Genomic DNA, 25,071 nt, shown 5'->3' with positions numbered 1-25,071 from the left:
GTTCTTCAGGACCGAGGAGGAAGAGGATGAGAGTGAACATAGTAACATAGTTAGTAAGGCCGAAAAAAGACATTTGTCCATCCAGTTCAGCCTATATTCCATCATAATAAATCCCCAGATCTACGTCCTTCTACAGAACCTAATAATTGTATGATACAATATTGTTCTGCTCCAGGAAGACATCCAGGCCTCTCTTGAACCCCTCGACTGAGTTCGCCATCACCACCTCCTCAGGCAAGCAATTCCAGATTCTCACTGCCCTAACAGTAAAGAATCCTCTTCTATGTTGGTGGAAAAACCTTCTCTCCTCCAGACGCAAAGAATGCCCCCTTGTGCCCGTCACCTTCCTTGGTATAAACAGATCCTCAGCGAGATATTTGTATTGTCCCCTTATATACTTATACATGGTTATTAGATCGCCCCTCAGTTGTCTTTTTTCTAGACTAAATAATCCTAATTTCGCTAATCTATCTGGGTATTGTAGTTCTCCCATCCCCTTTATTAATTTTGTTGCCCTCCTTTGTACTCTCTCTAGTTCAATTATATCCTTCCTGAGCACCGGTGCCCAAAACTGGACACAGTACTCCATGTGTGGTCTAACTAGGGATTTGTACAGAGGCAGTATAATGCTCTCATCATGTGTATCCAGACCTCTTTTAATGCACCCCATGATCCTGTTTGCCTTGGCAGCTGCTGCCTGGCACTGGCTGCTCCAGGTAAGTTTATCATTAACTAGGATCCCCAAGTCCTTCTCCCTGTCAGATTTACCCAGTGAAGAATCTAAAAAGTAAAGAAATGTGGGATCTTCTCCCTTGCCATCAGTGTCGAAGGCAAGGAAAGCATATACCACCTCCACCAAATAACACGTGGCATGTGTTATATACTACGTGGGCTGTGTTATACACTGGGCTGTGTTATATACTGTGTGGGCTTTTATATACTACGTGGGCTGTGCTATATACTACGTGGGCTGTGTTATATACTTCGTGGGCTGTGCTATATACTTCGTGGGCTGTGTTATATACTCCGTGGGCTGTGCTATATACTGCGTGGGCTGTGTTATATACGGCGTGGGCTGTGTTATATACTGCGTGGGCTGTGTTATATACTGCGTGGGCTGTTCTATATATTGCGTGGGCTGTTCTATACACTGCGTGGGCTGTTCTATACACTGCGTGGGCTGTTCTATATACTACGTGGGCTGTTCTATATACTGCGTGGGCTGTGCTATATACTGCGTGGGCTGTGCTATATACTGTGTGGGCTGTGTTATATGCTACTTGGCTGTGGTATATTTCTCTGCTGTATCTGTGCATCATGAATCGTGGTATGTGTTAGAGGGGGGCCCACTGAGACACTTTCTCCCGGGGCCCTAAAAAATCTGGAGCCGGCCCTGGCTTCACTGATTGAAGTGAACGCGAACCGTGGCTGCGAACAATCAGAGACAGGTGCAGTCCGGCTGCGAATTGGCGCGGAATTTGAACCACGTTTCGCTAACTGGTCGCGCCCAAGCGGCCAAATCCTGTATATAAATTGCATTATTCTGAAAAATTCATGCGTAAACTACATATATATTGTAGAATACCCGATGCGTTAGAATCGGGCCACCATCTAGTATATTATACTGTATATGCCCGTTGCCCGGGCATAGTAACTAACTGTGGTTCGTTATAACAAATTGTAATGATTATATTGCACATAACAACATTTCAATTTTACAAATTTCCGTAACTAAACGATTACCCAAGTGTTGATAGTATTTTATTTTCAACTCATTCAAGAGCCTTTTGATAAACAACATTTTTGTTTTTTCCTTCCAATGCAAAGATGATCGCAGTAGCCTCTATCGGCAAGCAATGCTCCCAATCTGCACGAGCGCAGCCCGAGGACCAGTGTGGGAACACAAGAAAAGGAAATTGTCGCTGTTGACCATAGCAATGTTCCCGCACTGGTACACGGAGCACAACCGGAGCCATTTTATTGAAGCAAAAGGTTTTTGCTAACACAATATTAACCCCTTAACGACTGCCAATACGACTTTTAACCCCGGCAATTAAGGGGCCTTATTCCTCCTGCACCTCTCGCTCCTCCTTTATACACAGCATTTTTCTGCAGCACAGCGTTTTTCCTTTACAGTCTCCTCCTCCGGCACCACCTCGCACTGGAAGAAGATTCCACATACAATTGGAAACACTTGATTCCGAGAGAAATTGCACTAAAGTGTGTGGTATACACAGCCTACTTCTTATGCAGCACCGCCACACTTTTCTCCTTTAGACCTTGTTCACACGTTATTTGGTCAGTATTTTTAACTCGGTATTTATAAGCTAAAACTTGGAGTATCAATCAAAGGAAAAGTATATTAGAAACACGTCACCACTTCTGTATTTTCTCGCACTCTCGTGTGTTTGGCTTATAAATACTGATGTAAAATACTGACCAAATGGACATACACACACGTACATACACGCACATACACACACGCACATACACACACGCACATACACACACGTACATACACACACGTACATACACACTCACACATACACACTCACCTACTGTATTCTCACCCATCCCTTGTAGATTGTGAGCCCTCGCGGGCAGGGTCCTCTCTCCTCCTGTATTCTCACCCATCCCTTGTAGATTGTGAGCCTTCGCGGGCAGGGTCCTCTCTCCTCCTGTACCAGTTATGACTTGTATTGTTTAAGATTATTGTACTTGTTTTCATTATGTATACCTCTCCTCACATGTAAAGCGTCATGGAATAAATGGCGCTATAACAATAAATAATAATAATAAATAATAATACACACACATACACATACATACACATATACACACGTACATACACACATACGTACATACACACACTCAGCTTTATATATATAGATTAGTGCTGGACAGGAAAGGCTTGAAGTATGATACGTATAACCATATTTAATATATAATCAGATTTACATTTGTACTTTACATTCTCTTTTATTTTCTTTTTGTCAGTTGCAAGTCTTCCATCTGGCAGCAGTTTTTCGGAACAGAAGACGCACTATGCCCTTGGGAAGGAACAAGGTGGTAATCTCGAGAAAGATATCTACGGTTACAGATGTGTGATTTCTAGGATTTGGTTGTGTGGTTGATCTATTGACAAGAATTGACATCTTGTTGCAGGTCTAAGTGACTTTGATCTCCTAAGTAGCACTGTGAGAAGAGTGAGTGAGTTGGAGAACAGAGTGAAGCTACAAGTGCGGGAAATCCATCTGAAGGTTTGATGTGCTCCGTCTTCTATAACCTTACCTGCCAGGACAGAGTCATTAGGAAGAGCGGGACAATTTCTGTAATTCAGACATTTAGCTATGTCAGGACAACATTACGGCCCTGATTAATCATTTGCTTTTTTTTTTAATTCTTTTCAGCCATCGGACGTACTATCCCGCCCATGTGACCTGGAACTTAATTCCCATGGACTGGATAGTACATCATATGCGATCAGCTGTTCTTACGGGGGAGCGCGGCCGGGTGCCAGCTGATTATCACAGATGACATCCGGCACTGTGTGCCAGGAGCAGTCACGGACCGCTCCCGGCACATTAACTCCCGGAACACTGCGATCAAACAAGATTGCAGTGTTCCGGTGGCATAGGGAAGCGTCGCGCAGGGAGGGAGCTCCCTGCGTGCTTCCCTGAGACCCTCAGAACAACGCAATGTGATTGCGTTGTTCCGAGGGCTCATACGTTCTCCTCCCTGCTGGCCCCGGATCCAAGATGGCCACGGGGCTCTTCTGGATCCTGCAGGGAGGTGCAAAAAGTGGAATAACACGCGATCAAAAAGACTGATTTAAATAACCATGGTACCACTGAAAATGTCATCTTGTCCCGCCAAAAAGGAACCACCATACAGCATTAGCAACAAAAAATAAAAAAGTTATAGCCCTCAGAATAAAGCCATTCAAAAATAATTATTTTTCATATAAAAGTTTTTATTGTACAAAAACACCAAAAGATAAAAAAAAAATATAAATGAGGTATTGCTGTAATCGTACTGACCAAAAGAAACTGCTTTATCAATTTTACCACACGCGGAACGGTATAAACGCCCCCCCAAAAGAAATTCATGAATAGCTGGTTTTTGTTCATTCTGCCTCCCAAAAATCGTAATAAAAAGCGATTAAAAAATGTCATGTGCCCGAAAAATAGTATCAATAACCACACATCTAGAGAAGTTCCTTAGGGAGTCTGCTTTCCAAAATGGGGTCACTTGTGGGGGGTCTCAATGTTTAGGCACATCAAGGGCTCTCCAAACATGACATGGTGTCCGATCTCAATTCCAGTCAGTTTTGCATTGAAAAGTCAAACAGCGCTCCTTCCCTTCCGAGCTCTGCCATGCGCCCAAACAGTGGTTTACCCCCACATATGGGGTATCAGCGTACTCAGGACAAATTGCACAACAACTTTTGTATTCCAATTTCTCCTGTTACCCTTGGGAAAATAAAACAAATTTGATCTGAAATAAATTTTTTGTGAAAAAAGTTAAATGTTCATTTTTTTTTTTTTTTTTTTAAATATTCCAAAAATTCCTGTGAAGCACCTGAAGGGTTAATAAACTTCTTGAATGTGGTTTTGAGCACCATGAGGGGTGCAGTTTTTAGAATGGTGTCACACTTTGGTATTTTCTATCATATAGACCCCCTCAAAGTGACTTTAAATGTCAGAATCATCAGGATCCATGCACGTGTTCCAGAGTTATGACCTCATAAAGGGACAGTGGTCAGAATTGTAAAAATTGGCCCGATCATTAACGTGCAAACCACACTTGGGGGTTAAGGGGTTAAAGGGAACCTGTCCGGTGACGCATGCTTCCCAAATCGTGGGCAGTGTATATCAGCCACTGGCTGTACAATCACAACCATGTATGTTTGTCTCTGAAACTTTAAAAACTTACTTGTAATAACTGTCGGGGACAGAGATGCGCTATGGACTAGTCATCCAGGCGGGTCCCTGGCAGCTTCTCCCCAGCCGCTGACAGTGACTGGTTAGGCTACTTTCACATTAGCGTCGGTACGGGGCTGTCGCGCTGCGTCGGCCCGACGTACCGACGCATACTGTGCAAGCGCCGCACAACGGAGGCAGCGGATGCATTTTTACAGCGCATCCGCTGCCCCATTGTGAGTTGCGGGGAGGTGGGGGCGGAGTTCCGGCCGTGCATGCGCGGTCGGAAATGGTACAACGCAGCAAAAAACGTTACATGTAATGTTTTTTTGCTGCCGACGGTCCGCCACAACATGACGCAACCGTCGCACGACGGTTGCGACGTGTGTCAATGCGTTGCAATGCGTCGCTAATGTTAGTCAATGGAGAAAAAACGCATCCTGCAAGCAATTTTGCAGGATGCATTTTTTCTCAAAAACGACGCATTGCGACGTGCAGTGCACGACGCTAGTGTGAAAGTAGCCTTAGTCTCTGCACGCACGCACACGCAGCCAGAGACTGTCAGCAGGTGGAGAGAAGCAGACAGGGACACCCTGTACGACTAGTGCACAGTGCAGCTAACTCCAGGGCGGCTACTAAAAGTATGCATGGCTGGGATACTACCGCCATGGTTTGGGCAGCATGTATCAGCTGACGGGTTCCCTTTAACCCTTTGTTTTCATAAAATGTTGTAAAATTGCACCAAAATAACTGGTGTGCGTAAAATCTCTCAAGGTACGAACTAGAGTACGTTTGCTCCCAGTTTTACTGCCTTTTAAATAGTTGCAATTGATGGATCAGCCGAAAACATCTGGAAACCCCAAACTCTGTAAGCGATGGTGAACATAAGAAAAGACAAGCAAATTAAAATATGAAAACTAGACAAAAAAGAAGTTCAAATATGATAATAACCACACAAATCCCACTGACCCAGGTCTCGGGGATAAAAACCCAGTGCACATACTGTTAAATATGCATATTTCGCACATTTATTTAATCAGGACTCTTTACCAAATGTCTCATAAAAAATATAGCGACTTATTGGATTGTCCACCAAAAAGCATCATTGCAGCAAAACATGATATAGGTGAAATAGTTACAAAGAGATTGTCCATTTGTCCATATCAAAGTTTGTTCCCCATCTTTCCTGAGATTCTGAATGGTAAAAGGCGTCTGTCTCTGTCATAGAGTCTTGTCATTAAGAAACACATGGCTAACTCACATACCAGCTGGTCATCCCGTCTGTGTGAAGTCTGTAGTCCATAGAGAGGGAAGGAGAAGGCACAAATGATCGCCCCCACCCTCCTAAGAACCGTGATTATATATGTCACATAGACCACGTGTTTTCTCTATATGGTGTTAACTTTTACTCTGAGCTAAATATACAGGAACAGCTTTTGTAATGTCAGCAAAAGGCAATGTGCTCAGTACAGAATTCAATAATTAATATTCAACACATACCATGCCACTTTTACTAAAAACAACGTTTCCATTAGACATTTCTAGAAAACATAATTAAAAAGTAAGAATTCCTCTGTTAGGTGTCGAGTTCCCGCCGCCGCACAGGGGGAATCTTGAACCTTGTCCACTGCGGTTTCCCATTCTTCTCCAGCCGCAGTGGAGCCTGCTCAGCAGAGACGTCGGTCCCAGAGTCTGGCTCAAGCTGATACTGTGCGACTGGTTACTGCTGCCTCTCCAGGCTCTGCCTTTGTAGCCAGCACTGATCAGCAGCGAGCAGGCCTTTCTGGGACTAAGTCCTGCTTTTCCCATACTTAACATGCCCAAGGGACGACCTCCCATTGGAGGTCGGGGGTCACATGCTCAGGTCCTGTTGGAGCTCCTATTGGACCATCAGGAAGGTCCCGGAGCACTACTGCTATAAAAGGTTTGCATGGCCGCTCGGCCATGCGCTAGTGTATACTTACTAACGTGTGTGTGTGTAGATGAATGTCTGTCGATGGATGAAAGCTCCTTAATCATTCCCATTCCTTGTATTGATGACTGCTCGCGAATGGTGGAAGCTACCTAGGGCCCGACAGTGCTATCCTGCACACCTAGCACACATTACAGCGTCTCTTCGCAGTGCCTGCCAGTGCGGCGCCGTGCGCTATCAGTGCGCTTTCCTGACAACCGATCAGTGTAGGTTGGGAATTCCCGCATCTGACTCAGGGCGTCCTCAGGCGTCCCTCAAGCCACCGAGGGTCAGAGCGAGTCCAATCACCAGTTTAGTGGGGGTGATTCATAGGGATCCCACTAGTGTCTCTCCGCTGCATCCTGTGACTGCTAACAGGGCGCAGCGTATATTGGCGACTCTGTGAAGCAACATAGTTCACTTCTATTCACTCTGGATGAGGTCTAAACCCACATGTGAGCAAGCGTCCATCCGCCATTACTGAGCAGCAGGTGTCATCTCTGCACGGTGGACCCTGGACTGCGAACGCACCTCATATTCTCTATTATCATTATTTGGTGCGTTCCGCCAGTCCGAACAGCCTCAATGACAGATACTGGGCCATATAAAATGTAGGTATCACTTTGTAAAAAATAACCAACCAATCACATTGTGACCACGTGGCTTCATATCTTCTAGACTGGTTGGTTATACTATTTCTTGTCATTTTTTTAGTAAGTGATCCCTACATTTTATATGGGTCTCTTGCCCAGTCTCTTGCCCAGTATTAATAGTAGCATGGTATGTGCCCTGGGTTCTTATCCCCATATACGGAATATTGATGGCATTAAATACAATAATGAATTCACCTCCGTGTTCTTGAATATGAGACTCAAGGACTCACAGCTTAGTTTTTGCACAAACAAAGGTATCTGTGACCTATTGACAAACTGTTTTCCTCTTTTGGCATTGATTGTAAATTGTACAGAAGGTCTGAATGTTTGTCCCCTTTACTAGTACCACGTTGATCACATGGGTGTAGTCAACCCCTATATGGCCGATATACAGGCAGTATATAGTATTCTTCGGGAGATGCTGATACAGCATCACATTTGTCTGGGGATTGTTGTAGATGGGACCATTGTTGCTGACCTAATGAATTTGAAGGTGTTGGTCAAACTGATTGGTAAAACCACTGGACATAGGAGTTTGATACAACTTGCATTAATGTGCAGTGACTCAACTCATATTTTAGGATCAAGAGATTTCTGCCTTGGAACAGAAGATTAAGAAATTACAAACACGGAGGGCAGGTGAGATATTTGTTTATTCAGATCTATGAATGGGGCGACTGATGAGGTTATTGACCAGTGTAAGATTGCACTTACTTACGGGTTGGGGAATACTCGCATGGCCGCGATATTCAGGCACACGGGCACGGTTTTTCACACAAAACAGTCTATTTGGTTTATTAAAGACTCATAAACCATATCATGAACAGTCCATTACACATTCCATCAGGACATCACATTAAGTCCGCGGCAACTAAACACGCTGGTCCTCTTCTGACCAGTTGCCGTGGGTTACCACACAGTTCATGGAACACCATAAGCACCAACAGTCTATTGAGGTACCTTACAGGAGCTCTTGCTCCACCTTGTCAGTCCACTCTCCTGGGGAAACTGCCTTACGGGGATCACCAGCTTGCTTGGCCAGCACACACTAGTCAGTTCCAGACCCACCGAAGAACTGTAGCTTCCCCACACAGTAGACGTAACTGGCTCTGCAGATCCCTGCCCTCACCTCGTGCTGTTCAGGGATCCAGTCCTACTCCCAGGACCTCCCAACACCCAGGTTACTTGGAATCACACAGGTGGCCTGTCCGGGTACTATTCAGGACGTCCATCCCTGGCTGGGACCGTACAATACCCAGGCCACCAGTAGCAAAGTTCCACCACGTGCTCTTCAGGGCTAGCACACCCAACACCGAGGTTTCTACCAGGACCTTGCACATGGACCATTCAGGCCCCCTCACTGAGACCATGTGACCCACACCCTGGTCACATTACATACCTGTAACCACTCCCCTGGGTGGGAGTTTGGGTGTGTGGCTAGTTTGACCCACCCAACTCTCATAACTAACCCTGCCAGCCTCCCTTAAGAACTACACAACATTGCTTCAGGCTGACAACACAGAGTTCCTTCCTCTGCGACACACATACCGACCAGAAACAAAGAGGGATGTGGATGGCACCACCATGTATATATCTACGAGGGGTTCACCATGGCCAAAGAATGCAACAGTCAAAAAACTAAAAAGAGAAAAAGCATGCCCATATAACAGGGAACACCCAAATTAATTAAACTTGCCAAAAGATTTTTTATTTCAAATGCACAAAAGTACATAAGACGCACTAACAATTAAAAACACAATGTGAAATACTCACTGGCCAGGCCTTATAATAAAGTCCATGATCCACCGTAGCTGCTCAAACTCAAACTGCTGATATCCGCTCCAGAACATGCGTGTGAAAACCCTGTAATGACAATGAAACTGCAGATATAATGACAAACCTCGGATATAATATTATACATCCCATAAACACATGCAAGTTAATCCACTGACCTAACTATTCACAGTACCATGTAACCAGTAAGGTGGAAGGAACATGGTCAGTCCTGAACAAAGCTTTAAGTTTAGTCTCGCCTGAGAAAACCAGGCGAAGTAAATCTGTGTTTCCGAGATCATGTGGTCCCTGTTCAGCAAGTAATGATAATGGGACCCCGGCTATAATGGCATATAAAACCAGGAAAGGTAAAGGAAAGGACGGCCGATACTCAGACCCCACGATCGGGGTGTGCACAAGTCCAATGGAGCGTCATTTGAGCTGAGGTCAGGTGCCGGTGAAGACCCCACGCGTATCTCCACCACAGCTGTGGCTTCTTCAGGGGTAGAAGTGAGTGTGTGCTGTGTCCAACAAGTGCAGAATATGGCGGTCATGATTGATTATCTAACTCTACAAATCTGGGAGCATATAACCAGGGAGAAGGTAGAGCATACGAGCCGAATCTAATCCCGGCCATCGTGTCAGGAGTGATCTGTCAGTGACAATAACGTTTTACATAGACTCCTATTGCGCAAGCGTCAAAAAGTCTGCTCATTATTGTATTCGGCTCGTATGCTCTACCTTCTCCCTGGTTATATGCTCCCAGATTTATAGAGTTAGATAATCAGTCATGGCAGCCATATTCTGCACTTGTTGGACACAGCACACACTCACTTCTACCCCTGAAGAAGCCACAACCGTGGTGGCGATGCGCGTGGGGTCTTCACCGGCACCTGCTCTCAGCTCAGATGACGCTCCATTGGACTTGTGCACCCCCGATCGTGGGGTCTGAGGATCGGCCGTCTTTTCCTTTTCCTTGCCTGCGGTGAAAACAGGTTTTGTGTCCCATTATCATTACTTGCTGAACAGGGACCACATGGTCTCGGAAACACAGATTTACTGAGCCTGGTTTTCTCAGGGGAGACTAAACTTAGAGTTTTGTTCAGGACTGACCATGTTCCTTCACACCTTATTGGTGACATGGTACTGTGAATAGTTAGGTTGGTGTATTACCTTGCATGTGTTTATGGTATGCATAATATTATATACGAGGTTTGTCATTATATCTGCAGTTTCTTTTTGTTTTTTTGACACATACCGACCATTCTCCACAATGCCAGACACTGTCGTACTATCCCCATTACGCCTCCATGCGTGTACTGGGGAGCACATACAGCGCCCCCTAGCTGTAACCTGCATCACACTAGTCTTTTGATTATAGACCATCCTGAAGGGAAAAATCAAGTTCAAGACCTTGAGAAAAAATGCCAGAATCTGCAGAAGAAAGTAGATGAGATGGAGGTATGTCTATCACTGTTCCTCGAGCCCAGTGTTTCCCAAACTCCAGTCCTCACGGCCCCCAACAGATCATGTTTTCAGGATTTCTAGTAAGGCACCAGAAACGGCCACAGGTTCTCTTCAGTGTGCACTACTAAGGCTACGTTCACATTAGCGTTGCGCCGCTGTGCGTCGGCGACGCAACGCGCGACGCACGCTAAAACGCGCGCAAAAACGCGCGCGTTTTGCGACGCGTGCGTCGTTTTCCGACGAAAATCGGACGCACAGAAAATGCTACATGTAGCGTTTTCTTGCGTCCGACGCTAGCGTCGGAAGCGACGCACGTGGCGAAAAACGCCACCAAAACGACGCACGCGTCCCCTATGTTAAACATAGGGGCGCATCGCCGCTGCGTCGCCGCTGCGTCGCCGCTGCGTCGCCGGCGCAACAGCGACGCACATTGGCGGAACGCCAATGTGAACGTAGCCTAAGGAAACCCTGAAAACATGATGTGCTGGGGGCCGTGAGGAGGGGGTTTGGGAAATTCTAATCTAGCTTTACAGTATTGGTGTTTTTTTCTGTGGAATCCAATAGACATTATTCAAAGAAAAACAACTTATATTTATAAAGTACTTTTCCTGAGCTAGACAATGTAATAACATTACGCTGCAGAGTGGAATAAAATGTTTTAAGTTACATACACTGCTCAAAAAAATAATGGGAACACTTAAAGGGACACTGTCACCTGGATTTGGAGGGAACAATCTTCAGCCATGGAGGCGGGGTTTTGGGGTTTTTGATTCACCCTTTCCTTACCCGCTGGCTGCATGCTGGCTGCAATATTGGATTGAAGTTCATTCTCTGTCTTCCGTAGTACACGCCTGCACAAGATAATCTTGCCTTGCGCAGGCGTGTACTATGGAGGTCAGAGAATGAACTTCAATCCAATATTGCAGCCAGCATGCAGCCAGTGGGTAAGGAAAGGGTGAATCAAAAACCCCAAAACCCCGCCTCCATGGCTGAAGATTGTTCCCTCCAAATCCAGGTGACAGTGTCCCTTTAAGCAACAGGATATAACTCCAAGTAAATCAAACTTCTGTGAGATCACACTGTCCACTTAGGAACAACACTGATTGACAATCAATTTCACATGCTGTTGTGCAAATGGAATAGACAACAGATAGAAATTATTGGCAATCATCAAGACCCCCTCAATAAAGGAGAGGTTCTGCAGGTGGGGACCACAGACCACATCTCAGTGCCAATGCTTTCTGGCTGATGTTTTGGTCACTTTTGAATGTTGGTTGTGCTTTCACACTCGTGGTAGCATGAGACGGACTCTACAACCCACACAAGTGGCTCAGGTAGCGCAGCTCATCCAGGATGGCACATCAATGCGAGCTGTGGCAAGGTTTGCTGCGTCTGTCAGCGTAGTGTCCAGAGGCTGGAGGCGCTACCAGGAGACAGGCCAGTACACCAGGAGACATGGAGGGGGCCGTAGGAGGGCAACAACCCAGCAGCAGGACCGCTACCTCAGCCTTTGTGCTAGGTGGAACAGGAGGAGCGATGCCCGAGCCCTGCAAAATGACCTCCAGCAGGCCACAAATGTGCATGTGTCTGCACAAACGGTTAGAAACCGACTCCATGAGGATGGTCCGAGTGGCCGACGTTCACAGATGGGGGTTGTGCTCACAGCCCAACACCGTGCAGGTCACTTGGCATTTGCCACAGAACACCAGGACTGGCAAATTCACCACTGGCGCCCTGTGCTCTTCACAGATGAAAGCAGGTTCACACTGAGCACATGTGACAGACGTGACAGAGTCTGGAGACGCCGTGGAGAGCGATCTGCTGCCTGCAACATCCTTCAGCATGACCGGTTTGGCAGTGGGTCAGTAATGGTGTTGGGTGGCATTTCTTTGGAGGGCCGCACAGCCCTCCATGTGCTCGCCAGAGGTAGCCTGACTGCCATTAGGTACCGAGATGAGATCCTCAGACCCCTTGTGAGACCATATGCTGGTGCGGTTGGCCCTGGGTTCCTCCTAATGCAGGACAATGCCAGACCTCATGTGGCTGGAGTGTGTCAGCAGTTCCTGCAAGATGAAGGCATTGAAGCTATAGACGGGCCCGCCCGTTCCCTAGACCTGAATCCGATTGAACACATCTGGGACATCATGTCTTGCTTCATCCACCAACGTCACGTTGCACCACAGATTGTCCAGGAGTTGGCGGATGCTTTAGTCCAGGTCTGGGAGGAGATCCCTCAGGAGACTATCCACCGCCTCATTAGGAGCATGCCCAGGCGTTGTAAGGAGATCATACAGGCACGTGGAGGCCACACACACTACTGAGCATCATTTCCTTGTCTTGAGGCATTTCCACTGAAGTTTCCACTTTGATTTTGAGCATCTTTCCACCTCCAGACCTCCGTGGGATATTAGTAGTGATTTACGTTGATCATTTTTAGGTTTTGCTGTTCTCAACACATTCCACTATGTAATGAATAAAGATTTACAACTGGAATAATTCATTCAGTGATATCTAGGATGTGGGATTTTAGTGTTCCCTTTATTTTTTTGAGCAGTGTATATTTTGCCTCTCCGTTGTGGAGATATTAGCAATCCCAAGTACTTGGCACCTAATCAGTTAACTTTTAAGTGCAAGTAGAAGTTATTATATGGTTTTCACTGTGGTGTGTACTTCTCCCATTTTGAAGATGACCAATAATATGCAGGCAGCAACATGCTAAAGAAAGAACACTCCCCGGCTATAGCTTAGAGCTTTGGGGTCTACGTAGCCGCGGCTTCTACCCTCACCTGTGCCAAAGATGTATTTAGGTTTTCTGGCACCCAAAGCAAGAATTTAGTTCCTTCCTCACCCCCACCAAGCATAAATGCGATTTTCACACTTGGTCACATGCAGAGAAGCTGCTCTCCCTAATTTACTCAATGTTCAGTGAAAAAGTGAGCGAGGCAGGAAGAAAAGCAAGTCACATGACTATAAGTATGAAAATTGCATATGAGTGAAGTGGCCATGTGATGACTGCTGGAGCCAGCGAGCAGAGCTGAATCCTGACACTGAGTATATGACACACTGTTTGGATTGGAATGCTACAGGGCTTTATTTTATCAATAAATGGCTTGTCCAGGTTTGAGATGAAAGTCTGCAGTCGCTCTGTGTCTGCAGGATTCTGAATTTTCAAAGCAATGGAAAATCCTAAAAGTGTGCAGTGCATGTGGACGGTCTAGTCAGCAGAAGTATGTGATCTGTACACTTCTTCCCACATTCCTACTAGGCATGACCGGCCTCCCTCAATTCATTTTCATTGAGTGCTGCCACACGTCTAGTCGGCACATGACCGCATGTATGAAAATCGCCGGCACAGGAGAGTCCTGACAGCGTGTAGTGTGCGCTGTGAGAATTCAGAAGTCTGCAGTCACATAGATTGACTGCAGACTCATCCCAAACTTTGACAACTCCTTTAATGCTCCTAACATAATTAAATATGAGAATTGGTCAGTATAAAAAAAAGTCCTTATGGTATATGCTCTCGACACTGCCCTCAACTTTCCATACTGGGCCCCCTCATCACACTGTCCTCACACACTGTGCCCCCCCCATTGGGCTCAGTCTCTATACTGTACCCTCATCACACTCCCTCTCCTGACTGTGCCCTTACACTGTCCCCCATGCTACGCTCCCCCCTCACATTACTCAGTCTTTATTCTGTGCCCCTCACACTTTTTTCCCTGATACTGTCACCTTGCACTATTTCCCTCATATATTTACCCCCTCACTCTCCATACTGCCTTCCCACCCATCCTCATGACTCAACATACTGTGTTCGCACACATACCATCACCATTGCTCCCCATACTGTGTCTGCATACATTTTTCCCCATTCTACTCCTACTGTTTTCACACCCATCCCAGAACTCTCTCTTTATGCTGTCTCCGCATACATTACCCTTTTGTTCTCCATACTGCGTTCACACCCATCCTTCCCATTCTGTCTGCACCATACTGTGCCGGCAACCACCTCTCACTCGTATATCCTACCCACCACCTGTTCCTCATACTATGTCCGCACCCCCCACTCAACATACTGTTTCCTCACTCATCCCCCCCATACTGTTTCCTCAAAACATGCCCCCCATCTCCCCCTTATTCCTCATACTGTCTTCAACTATGTCTCTCGCTCCCTAGATTGGGGAGCAAGTAAGGGACAGATGCAGAGAATCTTGTATCCTCAAATCTCCCAAACCTCTGCCACCTCTCCCCACACACTAAATCTTCCTCGCAAAGTAAATCTCCCACCACAGAGTAAATCCCCCCCCACAAAGTAAATCTCCCCCCTCCACAGAGTAAAGGTACCGTTACACTAAACGACTTACCAACGATCACGACCAGCGATACGACCTGGCCGTGATCGTTGGTAAGTCGTTGTGTGGTCGCTGGGGAGCTGTCACACAGACCACTCTCTCCAGCGACCAACGATCAGGGGAACGACTTCGGCATCGTTGAAACTATCTTCAACGATGCCGAAGTCCCTGGGTAACCAGGGTAAACATCGGGTTACTAAGTGCAGGGCCGCGCTTAGTAACCCGATATTTACCCTAGTTACCATTGTAAAAGTTAAAAAAAAAAACCAGTACATACTCACATTCCGATGTCTGTCACGTCCCCCGCCGTCAGCTTCCCTGCACTGACTGTCAGCGCCGGCTGTAACAGCGGTGACGTCACCGCTGTTCTCTGCTTTACGGCCGGCAGGGAAGCTGAAAGCGGGGGACAGACACCGGAATGTAAGTATGTAGTGTTTTTTTTTTTACTTTTACAATGGTAACCAGGGTAAATATCGGGTTACTAAGCGCGGCCCTCAGCGATGTCAGCGGGTAATCAGCGACCAAAAAAAGGTCCTGATCATTCCCCAGCGACCAACGATCTCCCAGCAGGGGCCTGATCGTTGGTCGCTGTCACACATAACGAGATCGTCAGCAGCGTGATCACGTGGTCATATTGTGAATTATACTCCATTGCAACTGATCAATGGGAGCCAGCACACTGCACCTTCTCTGAGCCGGCTGTCCGCTTGGCAACCAGCCCAGAGAATGTCCGACTCCAAGTCTGGGGGCGTCAAAATGCAGTCACCGGGGGGAGACGCCTCGTATCGCTGCACTAGGCAGCTCTAAGACGCCCCTCTGCCGGCTTCGCCCAGGCGCCTGCTCCCCCTAGATATGCTTCTGCCCTGTGCTCCTGGTAAATCTCCAGTCAGCTACTTAGTTTGCACCAGAGGGGAAGGGGCTTCTGCCCCCCATTTGTAGGTCAGGGGCACCTGAGCACACAAAGTACGGTCTGCACTGAGAATACGAGCACTGTATTATCTCCATGGGTAGAAGTGCAGAAGAACCTGTTATATGACTGCCGTCCGCAGGTCTTTCTGCCAGTCTAAATAAGTCCTCACCAGCAGTACTTCATAATACACCTCAGATGCTGCAGAACCTCATTGTAGCCTGCAATCAAGAGTTTACTGCAAAATGATGTCACTGAATCAATGTCATTACAGGGTTTATAGTTCATTTTGATTAATTAAACATTTTGATAGAACATGCTTTTACTACCTTAATGATGGCATGGGTAATTTTTTTAATGGGTGAAAAGATTGGTTATTTGAGCTTCTTTTTATTTATTTTTTTAATTTTTTTTTAAACATTTTATATTCACCTTTCCATGTATTGACTCTTAGGGGACTTGAACCTACTATAGTCTGATCGATTGCACTATACATAGCGATGCTACAATACTGCACAAGTCAGGGTCATCAGCAGACCCCTGGTCATCATGGAGGCCATGGGCACATAGAATGATTTGCCCTCTCCTGCCGCTGCAGCTTAGCAAATGTTGCTATCAGAGATTGACAGCAGCAAGTAACAGCTGTGGGTGGAGTTCTGCTCCACCCGCCGCTGTTAGCGGCAGATCATGGCTGAGCTTGTGAGACCACCATGTACGTCCTGTTGCGGGAAGAGCTTAATATCCACCATTGCAACAAGAACAGGACAGCCGTTCTCAGGAGCGCAGAAGGAGAACACAGGCACCAGGTAGGGTAAAACCACAACGCGTTTCAGCGGCGTGCGCCGTCTTCTTCAGGTGGATATTTATTAATGATATGCAAGGAAGCCGTATTTAACCTTACAAGGACAAATCACAGAACAGTGGTAATTACATATGCAAATGTAACATCCAAAAAGTGGGCATGTGTTATTTATTACAACATTAAAGCAGCAAATATAACGTACAGAAAGTGGGCATGTGTCATTGGTTACAAGATTTTAGCAGCAACAAAACCAATTAAAAGAAAAATAAGAATAAAAAATAAAAATAATCACCAAAGTAATAATAAAAAATCAGCATAAAAAATTCTCATGAAAAAAATACAAATAGACGTCTAGTTAGTAACTTTCTCAATCATGAGGTTCAGACCCTCAGGGGCCAGTGTGCCAAGCTTAAAAATCCAGAAGATTTGTTTTTTTATTAAACTACTCTGTTACATACTCAAGTATATGGTCAATCATTGTTAGTTGCATCGCTTTCCGATTTTTTTTTTTTTTTTTGGTGCATCAATAAAAAATGCTTCGATAAGCTGTGTAGCATGAAGCCATTTTATGTTCTGTCTATGTTTATTTAGTCTCACATGCATCGTTTGTATGGTGCGGCCTAAATATTGTAGACCGCAGCCACATCCAATCAGATAGACGACATGAGTAGCTTGGCAGTTAACAGAGGAATTGATTAGAAAAAAAGAAAGAATTGATAAAAAAAGAAAGCTGGATTTTTAAGTTTGGCACACTGGCCCCTGAGGGTCTGAACCTCATGATTGAGAAAGTTACTAACTAGACATCTATTTGTATTTTTTTTCCTTATTTTTTTTATGATAATTTTTTTATGCTGATTTTTTTTATTATTACTTTGGTGATTATTTTTATTTTTTATTCTTATTTTTCTTTTAATTGGTTTTTATTAGGCAATTTGTTGCTGCTAAAATCTTGTAACCAATGACACATGCCCACTCTCTGTACGTTATATTTGCTGCTAAAATGTTGTAATAAATGATACATGGCCACTTTTTGGATGTTACATTTGCATATGTAATTACCACTCTTCTGTGATTTGTCCTTGTAAGGTTAAATACTGCTTCCTTGCATATCATTAATAAATATCCACCTGAAGAAGACGCCGCACGTCGTTGAAACGTGTTGTGGTTTTACACTAAGTGGTGTCTGTGTTCTCCTTCTGCGCTCCTGAGACCGGCTGTTCTGTTCTTGTTGCAAGTCTTTCTCCCCCGTTGTGGGGTATCCGCTGGAGCTGCGGGGACCTGCGCACTTATTTCCTCCTCATTGGGCCGGCCGCCAGCGCTCCTTCTACAAACCGCCATTTGTTGTTTAATATCCACCATTGTCACAATTCTGATCTTTTCATCTCCAGTTAATGGCTCCATGGCTTCTGTGTAATGTATGGGAAGGGCTTCTTTAGACCCCACACTCGGGCTGGCAGAAGGACCTGTGGACATCATGATTAGTCCTTCTGCTCTTTGAGACCTCACAGATACTGCAGTGCTAGTATTATCCGTGCAGTCTGCACTTTATGTATTCAGGCGCCAGGAGGTCGGTGCAGACTAAGGCGCTCTCACATTCCGTTTTGCCACCCTTGTCCGCCTCCAGGAAGCATACACGCCGCAAAATTATGCGAGTCAGAATCCCGGTTTGTGAAGTTTTCGGACATAAGCCCCGACGAGACCAGCGAACAAGTGGCAAAACGGAATGTGAAAGCAACGCGAGGAGCTGACTAGAGATTTACCAGGAGAACAGGGGAAGGGGAGAAGTCGGCGCCTACACGCCATTGCTCTAAGCTATAGCGGTTGTTTTCTTTCCTTTGAGTGTTGCGGCTGCTTATGATTGGTCAGCATCACTGTAAATATTCAAAAATCTCACTAAATAATTTGTCTATTATGCAGTAAATTGACAAGACAGTCTATTGCTGTCTCTGTGCCTCTGAGAGTGTGAAACTTATGCTGTGAGAGGGGAGAGGGGGCTGTAGGTGGAAGGTAGCTAATTTATCAGAGTTCCAGACCAGGAAGAGTCTGTACATTAATCACAGTCAAATTGTTTAGCATCCGTTCCTTAAAACGAATCTCGAAACCATTTTCATTGGCAATATTGCTTGTAATGGCAGAACGATTCATTGTAAAGTCTTACACGGTAGGCTTCATTTTTACCGACGTACAATTGTATTACATTTTACAGAACTAATGATGAAAGTCTAGAACACATTATTAGACCATGCAAAATTAAAGTGATTTTTAAAGGGAACCTGTCACCCCCAAAAATTGAAGATGAGCTAAGTCCACCATCATCAGGGGCTTATCTACAGCGTTCTGTAATGCATTCTGTAATGCTGTAGATAAGCCCCCGATGTATCCTGAAAGATGAGAAAAACAGGTTAGATTATACTCACCCAGGGCCCCTATTGAGGGCAGAGCAAAGTACTGCAGTGCGCAGGTGCTGGGCCTCTCAGACCTTTCCTGGCGCCTGTGCACTGCAGTATTTTGCTCTGCCCTCAAGAGGGAGATAAAGTACGCCTGCGCCGGAGCCGCAGCGTGAAAACAAGAAGAGGACGTCATCGTAAGAAGATGGGAGGCCCCGGACCGGACCGCGACGCCCATTGGACTGGACCGCAGCGGGACCGCCCCGGGTGAGTATAATCTAACCTCTTTTTCTGATATTTCAGGATACATCGGGGGCTTATCTACAGAATGCATTACAGAATGCTGTAGATAAGCCCCTGATGCCGATGAGCTTAGCTCATCTTCGATTATTTTGGGGGTGACAGGTTCCCTTTAAAAAGGTTTTGCCTCCTATCTGATATTTTTTCTCTGTAACTGGAGATACACTTTAAAGGGGTTATTGAAGACTAACAGGTAGGTTGGTGCTATCTAACTACCTGTTGTCAGGCACCGATCGCTGTCGGCACAGAACGACCTCTTTTCTGCTCTTCTCTGTTGATGGGGCATGACTGCTTGCTGATGTCCTGCTGATTGACAACTGTCTCCCACCTGCCTAACTGTGGGAAGCATATAAACATAAGGATGAATGACCTCGGGGAGATCAAAACATCCAACACCGCGGAGACACCGTCACGTGTTTCTCAACGCAGTGAATCCAGAACACACAGTTTCCTACTCCACACTGATGAGGCGCAAATACCCCAAAACAGCTGTCTGTGGATGGATACCATGTTTTGGTATAGGTGGTTTTCCTTTTGGATGCTGCCCTTCCCATGGTTGTTCCTTCCCGGTGAAAGACCTGGCTATTTATTGCTTGCGTTGAGAAACACGTGATGGTGTCTCCGCGGCTTTTCTACATGCATAACTGTGGGAAGCAGGCTGCTCATAACCATGACATCGGCAGTTGCGCGCTGTCGACAGAGCAGCCAAGAAGAACTGTTCTGTTGACGTGGAGCAACTAAATCTCTAAAAGGAGCGGTTGGTGGCCACGCTAAGCCAGCACAACAGGCAGTCACTTACCAACTACTAGACCCAGACAACCTCTCTAAAGTTCTCTCTGTGCCTGTGGCGAGTGTGCTGGCTCTTTCTAGTGCGGAGCTCTCAACAATTTACTTCTTCTTTTCCTTCCATCTCACACCATGAGGTTATAGGGCAGGAACGCCATAATATCGCCAGAAATGATGAGTATGGATAGAGACCAGAAATACTTCGGTTAGACACATTTCTGGATGCATGAATTTAAATACACCTTTCCGGTTGTATAAAGATTGATTTTTTTTTTTTTAACCATATATACATTTTAGCCCTGGGCAGTCTTTTGGATTAAAGATTTATCTTTTTGCCTTTTTGCATTCAGCAATTTCTTAGTGATTATGGACTTATTTGGGTCGGAGACGATGGTTCCTCCGAAGCTTCTGAACAGGAGACCCTCGATAGCAGTGCAGGTGACTAATGTTCTCTTGCAACCTCCAAATTCTGGAGCACAAGAAGTTGGAAACTGAAATATTTACATTTAAAAATGTTTTTTTTTTTGTGTAAATGCACAGGACCTTCTTCCTCCACTTTCCAACCAGATTTTGATCTGGTCCTTGAGAATCTGCGAGACTTGAATCTCCTGGGGGCAGAAGGCGTATCACATATCGAGTATAAAGAAGGGGCCGCACGTCTGAGGCTTCCTGAGCCCGTACCACTCACTTTATATAAAAATGGCATCATCTTGTTCAAAGGGCCATTTCGCTCCTACCAAGAGCCATCAACACAGGTACGAGAATTCCAGGCGAGTCAAATAAACGCCGGAGAAAAGAAGAGGCCGCCTGACTAACAAGCGCTGATGGTTCTTTATATATTGCAGCAATGTCTGAGAGATATCATGGACGGATACTTTCCTTCAGAATTACAAACACGCTTTCCTGATGGAGTTACTTTTCAGGTAAATAAGTGTGAATTATTTCCAAAATTACATTTCACCTAGGTGTTAAAGAGGTTGTTGAATGATTTTTTTAAAATATATTCATGGGGAGCAAAAATGTTAAAATAACAAATTCCAGTACTTCCGGATTCAAGAAGTATCGTTTCTCCTTGCGGAGAGTGATATGTTAAGCATGTCGAGGTGAGGAGACTTAAAGCCGTAATGCTCCTCTGGGAAATATGCAAATTATCTCTTCAGAGAGGAAGAGGACTAGAACTCTAGTGCCACCTATTGGAAGTAGCAATCCTAACAGTCAATGTCGACCCTTTAACGAGCCTTGTCACATGACTTAGGATAATAGCCAAACCAGAATCTCAATTTGCAGACATTTTATGTCTCCTCACCTCAACATGCTTATCTTGTCACTCTCCGCAAGGAGAAATGATACTTTTTGGATCCCGGTCGGACGCCTCTCAATCAGCCAAACCAGATCTCCACGTTGCACTGACGAGGGGCAGTACCCCGAAACACAGTGTCTGCAAATTGAGATTCTGGTTTGGCTATTATCCTAAGTCATGTGACAAGGCTCGTTAAAGGGTCGACATTGACTGTTCGGATTGCTACTTCCAATAGGTGGCACTAGAGTTCTAGTCCTCTTCCTCTCTGAAGAGACAATTTGCAGTACTTCTGTATGAAATCTCCGCTCTGCTCTGGCAGTGTCTGTGCATCCTGCAGTAATTCCCGCATGTCTATCATTCACACGACTGCAGCCACTGGTTCATTATTCACCCACATCACCGCTGAGTCTAGTAATTGGTTGCAACAGGAACATAAACGATAGATATGATTGTTGCAGGATCGGCAAAGACCATTGATTAAGGTAAGAAATGGAGCTGCCGGGTACATGAGTCGGCCAACTTATGCGCTAAGCATTCTCAATCTTTCGTATTTTATAGTGAAGTATTGCAACTCCCGTTTCATATTTCATGATTGCGTGCTATACCGCTACAGAGCGCTGCTGTATTTCTTGGTTATAGATGGTGATGGCTACTCTTATTAAGCACCTGTTCACACCAGTTTTCTGTTTGGATGTATCGGTCAGTCTTTTGATATTGCCATTGCTCCCTGTGGGGGTCACCATAGCAGCCGGTTTACTACTCATACTGACCACTTCATACATGTGGGTACATCACAGTGGGGGGTCGCAAAGCAAATGGGAGGAAGACAATGTCAGCTGTTCATTCCATGGCCAGAATGTAGAATTCAGAATGAAGCCGTGCTCCCATGTTCAATGTTTGGGTGACACATTGTTTTCTGGTTAGAGAGGTTGATGGTATTTTGATAGGCAGTAGAAATAATAGTAGGCGTTATCTATGGAGGGACGCCGGGGTGACAGAGAAGAGGTGGGACAGTGCTCAGCTTGGGTTTTGGTTTTCTAGAACCAGGGCTCTAAGGTTTAGCAGCAGATCTATGGATTAGGTAGGGCAATAAGGTAAGGAGAAATAAATATTTGCTAGTAGGTTGTTGCGGTTTGAGGATCGTAAAGGATACTAAGGACTAGGAGAGTAATAAGTGTGTGGGCAAACGTGAGCGTGGGGGAAAGGTCACCAAGCTGGGAGATGGAAGGATCTCCTTTATTACGACTTTCTTTCTTCACCTCCCCTTATATTTACCTTATCCATTGATTTATTTTTACTTACTTCTTTACACTCACACCCTTCTTTCTTTCTTTTTTTCTACTATCTCTTTATTCTTTGGTTAATTCTTTCTTTATTCTTCCTTTCCTGGTTTGTCCATGGCAATGGTAGTAGGTGGTACAATTATTTTGTCTAACTATGGTTAAGAATACAAGTGGAAATACGTTGAAACCTAAAGTGGACATTGACTGGTTATTTCCATTTTGAACTATATCGAGTGGGTGATGCACAATTGTTCTGGATTTTTTCTATTTGTTTTTTCTTTTATGCTTATGTGTTTTTAATATTAAAGGGAATCTGTCAGCAGTTTTTTTCCTATGTATTCTGAAAGCAGCATGATGTAGGGTGGGGGGGGGGGGCACAGATTCCCTCAATGTGTAATTTACACCCCAGGATTATCACTACAGGATACCCTGCCTCAGATTTCTGGAAAACGTCTAATGTGCATGTAACTGTCCTTAAAGTAGCCGCACTCATAGACCTTCATTTGTATACAGTCATGGCCGAAAGTGATTGAACAGCACACAAAAAAAATATCACCAAAAAAGGCAAATTGGGACATAATTTTATACAAAACCCCAAAATAGGTTGGACAAAATTATTGGCACCCTCAACGTAATATTTGGTTGCACAGCCTTTGGAATAAATAATTGCAATCAGTCTCTTACACCTCTCAAAAATTTGGAAATTTGGACAACAAACTGCTCCCGGTCTCTCATATTTGAAGTTAAGTAAATAAGGCAGCACACTGCAGCGCTAGAACATACAAACTTGAAAAACGAAATTTGAACTGCATTACTGCACTAGAAATATGAAAAATGAGAGCTTTTAGCGCATAAAAATGGCCAATTTTATGTGTACTTGGTAGCCCCGTTACGGCATCTCTCTTATACCAGGTCCTAAACTTGCCTTACCTCGCTGAGAATAAACGTCTCCATCTGAATGGGTACATGTGAAAACCTCTTACTGAATGTACCCATTCAGATGGAGACGTTTATTCTCAGCGAGGTAACGCAAGTTTAGGACCTGGTATAAGAGAGATGCCGTAACGGGGCTACCAGGTACACATAAAATTGGCCATTTTTATGCGCTAAAAGCTCTCATTTTTCATATTTCTAGTGCAGTAATGCAGTTCAAATTTCGTTTTTCAAGTTTGTATGTTCTAGCGCTGCAGTGTGCTGCCTTATTTACTTAACTATATACGAGTTGGCGACTCTAGGTTCAGCACCTGTTCACACTGAGTCTATGTTTGGATGTGCAGGTCAGGTTTTTGAAATGTATTCTCATATTTGAAGGGCACCTTCAACAATCTTAAGCTCGCTCCACGTGGGTTCAATGGGATTTAGATCCGGACTCATTGCTGCCACTTCAGAAGTCTCCAGCACTTTGTTTCCATCCATTACTGGATGTTTCTTGAAGTGTGATTGAAGACATTGTCCTACTGGATGGCCCCTGTTATGGACCTGGTGGTTAGGAGCACCCGGAACGACCTGATGGTTAAACTCACACAGGACAAGCTCTGGGAAGTGGGAGCTCTGCTGACCGCAACCCCTAATCCTATCACACAACTAGAAATAGCCGTGGAGCGTACCTAACATTGCCTAGACGCCTCTTCACAGCCTAAGAGCTAACTAGCCCTAGAGATAGAAAAAAAAAGCCTACCTTGCCTCAGAGAAATTCCCCAAAGGAAAAGGCAGCCCCCCACATATATTGACTGTGAGTAAAGATGAAAGTCACAAACACAAAAATGAAACAGGTTTCAGCAAAGGGAGGCCAGACTTACTAAACAGACTGAGGATAGGAAAGGAATCTTTGCGGTCAGCACAAAAAACTACAAAAGACCACGCAGAGTGTGCAAAAAGACCTCTGCACCGACTCACGGTGCGGAGGTGCCACTCTGCATCCCAGAGCTTCCAGCTAGCAAGGCAAAATCATTATAGCAAGCTGGACAAGGAAACAATGAACAAATAATTAACTAGCAGGGACTTAGCTTCTGCTGGAGTAGACAGGTCACCAGAAAGATCCAAGAGCGAACTGAACCAGTACAAGAACATTGACAGCTGGCATGGAGTAACGATCTGAGTGGAGTTAAATAGAGCAGCCAGCCAAAGAATAAACTACGTCACCTGTGGAAGGAACCTCAGAAGCAGCAGCTCCACTCACAGCCACCAG

At 45.2% G+C, this 25,071-nt stretch overlaps 1 protein-coding gene across 2 annotated transcripts in view; it reads left to right on the top strand.

Annotated features, from left to right (window-relative positions):
* The window catches only part of UBXN11 (UBX domain protein 11), a 111,478-nt gene that overhangs the window by 49,916 nt on the left and 36,491 nt on the right, over positions 1-25,071 (top strand). For both annotated transcript variants that reach the window (XM_069760522.1, XM_069760521.1), the window contains exons 3-9: positions 2,998-3,066; positions 3,166-3,260; positions 8,108-8,165; positions 10,681-10,760; positions 20,651-20,738; positions 20,841-21,055; positions 21,146-21,223. In XM_069760522.1, the coding sequence (XP_069616623.1) occupies positions 2,998-3,066; positions 3,166-3,260; positions 8,108-8,165; positions 10,681-10,760; positions 20,651-20,738; positions 20,841-21,055; positions 21,146-21,223 (683 nt within the window). The remainder of the gene's footprint in view (positions 1-2,997; positions 3,067-3,165; positions 3,261-8,107; positions 8,166-10,680; positions 10,761-20,650; positions 20,739-20,840; positions 21,056-21,145; positions 21,224-25,071) is intronic.

Source organism: Ranitomeya imitator, chromosome 3 (genome assembly GCF_032444005.1).
Source record: "Ranitomeya imitator isolate aRanImi1 chromosome 3, aRanImi1.pri, whole genome shotgun sequence".
NCBI lineage: Eukaryota > Metazoa > Chordata > Amphibia > Anura > Dendrobatidae > Ranitomeya > Ranitomeya imitator.
Note: the sequence above shows the minus strand (reverse complement) of the source record. Positions and strands in the feature narration are given on the sequence as shown.